The sequence below is a fragment of the Aquila chrysaetos genome, chromosome 18 (assembly GCF_900496995.4).
Source record: "Aquila chrysaetos chrysaetos chromosome 18, bAquChr1.4, whole genome shotgun sequence".
Taxonomy (NCBI): Eukaryota; Metazoa; Chordata; class Aves; order Accipitriformes; family Accipitridae; genus Aquila; species Aquila chrysaetos.
Genome location: NC_044021.1, coordinates 15,869,665 through 15,876,595, shown reverse-complemented (window position 1 = coordinate 15,876,595; position 6,931 = coordinate 15,869,665). Strand labels below are relative to the sequence as shown.

Below are 6,931 nucleotides of genomic sequence, written 5' to 3'. Positions count from 1 at the left end.
TTGCTGTTGCAGTACTATGTCTTTGAAATGGATGTGAGAACGGGAAAACAGGGATGGGATGGCAAGTTAAATCTGTAGCGAACACGCCACCAAGTTTTCACACAAGTTCTCCGTGCCTCTCGCACTAATGCGGTAGGTGAAGTCAAGCCCAAACCAAGACCTCCAAAATAATTCACTTCAAGAGAGGAACAGCAAAACCCACGCTACGCAGTCTCCTTGCTCTCTCCCAAAAACGAAAACACAAAAAAAAAAAAAAAAAAAAAAAAAAAAAGGAAAACGATTCCGCAAGCCACAGCAATGCGAGCCTACGCACGCACATCCGTGTTTCGCCGGCAAAACCGAAGCGCCGGCTTCAAAACCACCAGATTTCGGGTAGTCTCTGGGCCGGGCCCCTCGGCGCGCTGGCTGTCGCCCTGCGGGGACGGGCCTCGGGCTGGGGGGCTGCGGCCGCCTCCCCCTGCCCGCCCGGCTCCTCGGGGCTCGTCGTCCTCGGGGCTCGTTCTTCTCGGGGCTCGTCCCGCTCGGGGCCCGTCGTCCTCGGGGCTCGTCCCCCTCGGGGCTCCCGCCCGGGGCTCCCCGCGCCCGGCCGCCGTCAGTAGCGGCAGCTCCCCCCGGGGCAGCCGCAGCACCGCAGCGTGTAGTTGCGGCCGCCGTTGTTGTCCCAGTACTCGCCCTGCGGGCTGCGGTAGCGGATGGCGAAGTGGAGGGCCGAGCCCTCCCGCAGGCTCGGCGGGACGCACAGGGCGAAGCCGAAGCGCTCGGCCGGCGGCTCGCCGGCGGCGGCCGGCGCCGGGGGCAGCGGGGCGGCCGGGACGTCCACGAAGGAGAGCCACTCGTTGAAGGTGTAGCGCACCGTCACCTCCTTGGGGCCGGGGCAGCCCAGCACTCGCACCGTGCCCCGCACGTCGGCGGGCGCCGGCGGCCGCCCCAGCCGCTCCAGGCAGACGCGCTGCCGCCGCAGCCGCTCGGCGCCGGGCTCCCCGCCGTCGGGGAAGTCGGGCACCAGGCGCAGGGCGGGCGGCGGGGGGTCCCCGCCGGCCGGCGGCGGGTCCCGCTCCTCGGCGGGCGGGCTCTGCAGGCGGGACAGGGCGGCGGGCGGCACTCGCGGCTCCTCGGCGTCGCTGAAGTGCTTGACGCTGGCCAGGCTCAGCCCCAGCGAGTCGGCGAACTGCACCCGCTTCTTGCACTTGCCGCAACAGTCTTCGCCCGCCGCCGCCGCCGCCGCCGCCTCCTCCTCTTCCTCCTCCTCCCCCTCCTCCCGCCGCTCGCCGGCGCCGGGGGACGGCGGCCGCCCGCCGCGCCGCAGCTCCAGCGGCACCGGCCGCTCCCCCGCCGCCTCCCGCTTGGCGTCGCGGGGCAGCGTCGGGGCCGCGCCGCGGAGCCGCCGCTCCTCCGCCGCCGCCGCCGCCAGCTCCTGCCGCGGCCGTGCGGGGCTCGCCATGGCGGGGCGCCCCCGCTGGGCCCGTCCCGGCCGCCCCCTGTGGCGGCAGGCGGACGGGCCGGCACCGCTTTATCCGGCGCCCCCGCCGCAGGCCCCGGGCGGGGGCGGGAAGGGGGGGGGGCGGCGCGCCCCCCGCCGCCAGGCCCGGAGCCTCCCCGCGGGGCTGGGGCGGGACCTGCCGGGCCGGGCGGGCAGCACGGAAACGGCAGCGGCCGCGACGGGCGGGCGCGCACGTCCTCCCGCCCGCCGGCCGCCGTCCCCGCGGCGCGGGGGAGCGAGGGAGAGCGAGAGGGAGCCGCGGGCAACGCTGCCGGCCCTTGTACGGGCTTCGGCGGAGGGACGGGGAGGAAGGGGCAGGCTCCGCGCCCGCAGAGCCGGGCCGGGGGGGAAGCGCGGGGTGGCGGGCTGTCCCTCGGTATTACGGCAGTAATGAATTTCCTCCTCCTCCTCGTCCTCCTCCTCAGCATTACTCCACCCGTCGGAGATGCGCCGGAGTCGCGCCGCGTCCTGCCCGGCCGCCGCGCCGCTCGCCGAGCCGCCACCTTCCGCAGCCCGGAGGCTGCGGGACACACACACACACACACACACACACACACACACACCCCGGCCGTCAGGCTTACGGTGGTTTCCACCCACCCTGACTGCAGAGAAAAGCTCCGGGACCCCAGCTTGAGGACGAAACCCCAAAGGTAAAAGGAACACCGAAGGCGTTGACTTTTTAAAGCATGATACGTTTTGCAAGCAGAGCTCTTCAACCGTTTGGGTTTTTTACCCGCACTTGCTGCCAGCGGTACTCTTACTTCTGGAAAATCAAGTCCAAAGGCTCGGGAGCCACACACGTGGGCACACGCACGCTTGCTGAAGGTCAGACTGTCTCCAAAGTTCCCAGTTCAAGAGAAAAAAAAAAAAAAAAGAATCAAGGAGGGAAAAAAAAATTACAGGCTTTACCTTTGAACAAATAAAGAGAATTAGAATCCCCCTCAGTTTCATTTTTCTGAGCGTGATGTGTAGTAAACAGCATCCTCATAACAAGACACAATTATTTTCAGTATGGTGAGATCCATATCTGAGAATTTTCCAAACTTAATTCTATACTTCGTGCATGCCACTGCTATTGTCTGGGGGTGATGTGCGCGGATGATTGCAAAAATACTACATTATTAAACGTCCCTCTATTCTTTCCCTCACGGAAGAGATGCTAAAAAGCGTATGCAAATAACACAGTACTTTCTGAAGCAATACGCTCCCACTATGGATTTATCGGGGGGGGGGGGGGTGTTGTTTGTTTTGCATAGTTTGTTTTATTTTTAGCATCAGTCTGGTTGCCAAAAAGCAGCCTCCCAACAACGTGGGTGAATACAGTGCAGTTCAACTGAGTGTGCAGTCTGGGTCTCGCAGAGGAATAAATGTCAAAGCAGCAGAAACATCACTAAACGGTTTCCTTAGCGGATGCTGCCGTGAGGATTTATTACACCCCGACCAAAGAGTTGAACAGCAAACGGTTACTTAAAAGTGCCAAATAATCTGAGTCCTCTAGCTTCTGGTCTTGCACTCAACATTTGTTAGCAGTTTGGTTTAGAGCACTGTAAGAAGAGGAACAAAGGACAAACGTTCTTGCTGGCACCGGCTGTGCTAGTGGAAAACATGACCAATGCCGGTTTGCCATCGACTGCTCGTCACCACCGCTCTGCTGCAGGCGGCCACCTTCGGCAGGCTGTTGGCTGAACTCTTCACAGGAGCGCTCCTTCGCCTACTCCGGTCCAAGTGAGCTGGCATGCCACCGTTTAAGCTCTTTGAACTAACCAGCCTCAACTTAATGGTACTAAACGACGCAGCGTGCTCCTGAGTTAACTCAGCTGAAGTCTGCGGTGCAGCGCGAGGAGGAGGAGCAGCATGATGGTCCTCGTCCTGCATGTGACCGCTGGCCGGGAAGGCACCGGCTTCACCTGCTTTCACCTTCACTCCCGACCTGCCGGTGGCTGTAACAGAGCAGTGGACGAGAATGTTGGGCCACTCGCCCGTTAGCATTCACTTTGATGAAAACAGGTTGCAATGCAGGCGCTTTCTTACCTGAGCCTGGAAGCGAGACCTCATGACCCACCTGTCCGAGGCTTGTGGCGCTTCAAATTACCGAGCTGGAAAGAAGAAAAGTGAATAGGTGATGTGTAGGTAATGGTGCTTAGTACTTACAGTATGTTCAAGATTCTTTAGATAAAATACAACACTACTACTTTACTTTCTCAAAGTAATATCTATTTTATGGTGAGGAAAAACAGAAATGAAGAAACCAGCCCTTACTTCCTCATGTGGTGTTTATTCCACTAACGCATGCTTTCTCAGCTTGCCAAATCATTAACAAATGTTTTAAGCAGCAAAGGGGAAAAATGTGCCATTTGCTGATAAGCCAAAACCATTTGGACTACTAGAAATTACGGAGGAATGTGAAAGGTTCAAGCAAAATAAAGGACAGCAAAAAGAGAAACTTCCTGTAAATATTGATAAAAGTTAAGTCATATTGTAGCAATTAATATACATTTCTTATATATTCCGTAACTCTGGGAGACAGCCCTGCAAAAAGGACTACTGTTCACAGAAATTAAGCGAAAGCAGTTAAGGCAACAGGAATCCATATTGCAGAAGAATTAAAATCAGGCAATTAATGGCATAGAAAGGGAAGCCGGATTTTTAGTGGTAATCAGTTGCTACCGTTCTGAAACAGAGTAATTTAAAATCAAATAAACCTTTCCAACAGATGTTCAAGTGTGTGACAAACTATGCCAGTGGACATTAGTTAAGGAGGCATTTAGTGTTGTCTCTTAAGTATTTCAAAATGGATTCTCTTAAAAGAACGGGGCAACCAGGGTCTCAGGCTTCTAAGTAATATTTGCCACATCTGTTATTAAAGAAGATGTTGAGATAAAAGTGGAGGGATTTCCTAGAAAAAGAGAGACGGCAGATTTGCAGTCAGGGGGCTCTGACCTTTTTTATGACCTCTGACATTTTAAGGTCATAAACTACACACAGGACCAACACAGCACCTTCTTCTTTCATTTCCCCCATTCTTGTTTCCCAGCTGCCCACCTTGTCCCCATCCTGCATTCAACACACGCACCTTGCAGGAGCATTTGCATCCGAAGATGGCTACTGAATGACATTAAAAAAAAAATGAATGCGCAAGTCATTGGTAAGCGATCCACGGTATTGCCTTCTCAGTTCTGACTATGATTGCATGGGCATGTATTTCTCAGGACTCGTTAGATCAGAGATTTTTGTTCACTGCTTTGGTTTGGAGCTCTATTTGATGTGCCACTTCTTAATAAATTGGTCAAGCTGTTTGGATCAATAGCCATCATTATCTGGACACAAAATGAACATGAAAATACTTGTTTGCAGACAGCAAAAGTCAAGTAACTGGAGGATTCGGTTGATTCAACTCAACCACACAATGTTATCCAGAAGCCCAGTCAAACAGTTTGTCATCTCTTTTTATGTACTTTTAACAATAGCTTCAACCTTCAAATCCAAAACTAGCATATTTTCCAGTTAGTCCAAGAGGAAAGTATTCTACTTATCGATGTACCTAGTTCAAATGTGCCACATGGCTCCAATTCCCCACTGAAGTCTTTTCTAAGAAAATCTCCTGTGACAATAGCTTATCAGAAAACATGAATGATTAATAACTACTAAGCAATGTTAAACAATTTACAGGGATTTAGAAATATCACAGTTCATACACAAAATTAATAACGTATTTCTCAGATGCTAGCAGCATTCGTTCTGAACGATCTTCTTGCCTCACTTTGAAAACAATGTAGTTCATGCCAATTTTAACACTCGTGTTGCTTGTACAAAAATGGCAGGGAGGATATTAATAGCCTCCTCAATTATTTAAAAAAAAATCCTCCCTATCCCATGGGAAATTCTAGCTTCTCTGAATTTTTAATAAGAATAGGATTTCAGTTCCCTATGTTTGTGAGGATGGTCAAACACTGAATGAAAGACTCAGTGGGTCTGTACAATCTGATAGAAATTATTCAGAAGTTAAATTATTAGACCTAATTTTCTTCTTTATGCAGGAAAACCAAGCAGCTCTACTCCAGACAGGCATGCATTAGATCTGTAATGGAGGAAGTAGTGAAATGGAAACAAATACTTGGAAGAATTATTTGAGTTTCCAAATCTTAAATCCAAAGATTTGAACCTAATTTCTGCAGGATGCTCAGCAAGCAAATTCCTTTAGAGCTTGGAGTCTTTCAGACAATCACTTTCAGAGATGTCTGCCATTTATTTTGTCTTGTGTCTCAGTAGACTTGCACCTGACATTCCTTATGGGAAGTAGAGATTACTTTAAATATATGAAAATTCAGTTTTCCTGAATTACATCAGTGGCTGTGTTTCCTGTAATGATGTGGAATATCCTTTTCAATTACCAATACCAAGTATTTGGCAATAAGGCAAGGAAGGTCCCTTCATTTGGGTGAAATGCTAACTTCTTCGAAGTTGGAGTTTTGTAACTGATTTCAGTTGGTCCGAGATGCCTCTGTATCTGGTATAAAGTCAAGCTCATTCTTTGTGACAAGCAAATATATAGTAATGGCACAAAAGGATTCATCTTTGTTTTGGTTTGGGTTTTTTTACTTTCTGCTTGGCAGACATTGTATGGAAGAGGTTCCAAATTCTTTAACAAATGCTAAATTCAGATTGGAGTTGGCATTAACTGTGACAAAACCATGTTGCACAAAAACTTTGCATTCACTAAGATTTTAGAAGTGTTGCTTGGTTCTTGATGCATTTAGGGGTGACAAGTTTTGTTTTAGTACCTGTGATTTATAAGGTATTTATCTAAACTTTTTATATTAATGTGGTACACTGAAAAGCTTAAGTCATTTGTCCGCCTTTTAATCAGTAAATCAGACTATGATAAAAAACCCTCCCATGTACAAGCTACCGTCCTAACAGAGAGAGTTATTGTTGCATTTCAACAATTTAACCCAGTCTTTGAAAAGGCAAAGTACAGATTATCAGTGAGAAAATAGTTTCAGCTTCCAAAATGTATTCACAGCATAGGAGTTGAAAAAGGGTTTGCTTTATGGTTTTTGTTTGTTTTGATGTGGATCTCCAGAAAGTTGCAGAACCACATCTCTTTCAAAGGTTTCTGATGAACACTAGGTTCCAGATTCTTGCATATAAAACCCCTATGTTTATGTATATTTTTTATTTAGCAATCCAGGAAAAATACAATTTGGATCAAATTCTTGCCCTACGCTCTGCCATTGTATTGCTTTGGACTTCAGTGGGCAAGAAGCTCCATCTTATCCAGAGTAGTCTGATATAAAGGGCATTCTACCCCCAAAACTGTTGTTGGGCTATTAAAATAATAATCTTTTTTTTCTTGCTGCCTTAAATTGCTGGATTTTGCTCCTGCCCTGCCACCTAGCAGACTGCTTCTAGTAAACAAAAACCAATGTCGCCTTAAAACTGTGTAAGGAA

The 6,931-nt window shown here is 50.2% G+C and overlaps 1 protein-coding gene across 1 annotated transcript; it reads right to left on the bottom strand.

Annotated features, from left to right (window-relative positions):
* On the bottom strand, positions 1–1,607 carry PPP1R3G (protein phosphatase 1 regulatory subunit 3G). The gene has a single exon (XM_030041710.1). It carries the CDS (start codon positions 1,439–1,441, stop codon positions 593–595), a length of 849 nt encoding a protein of 282 aa, XP_029897570.1. The 5' UTR covers positions 1,442–1,607; the 3' UTR covers positions 1–592.
* Between the last annotated feature and the right edge of the window lie 5,324 nt (positions 1,608–6,931).

What these genes read in the sequence shown, in the direction of transcription:
- PPP1R3G (XM_030041710.1), bottom strand. Translation starts at nt 1,441, where the DNA reads ATGGCGAGCCCCGCACGGCCGCGGCAGGAGCTGGCGGCGGCGGCGGCG.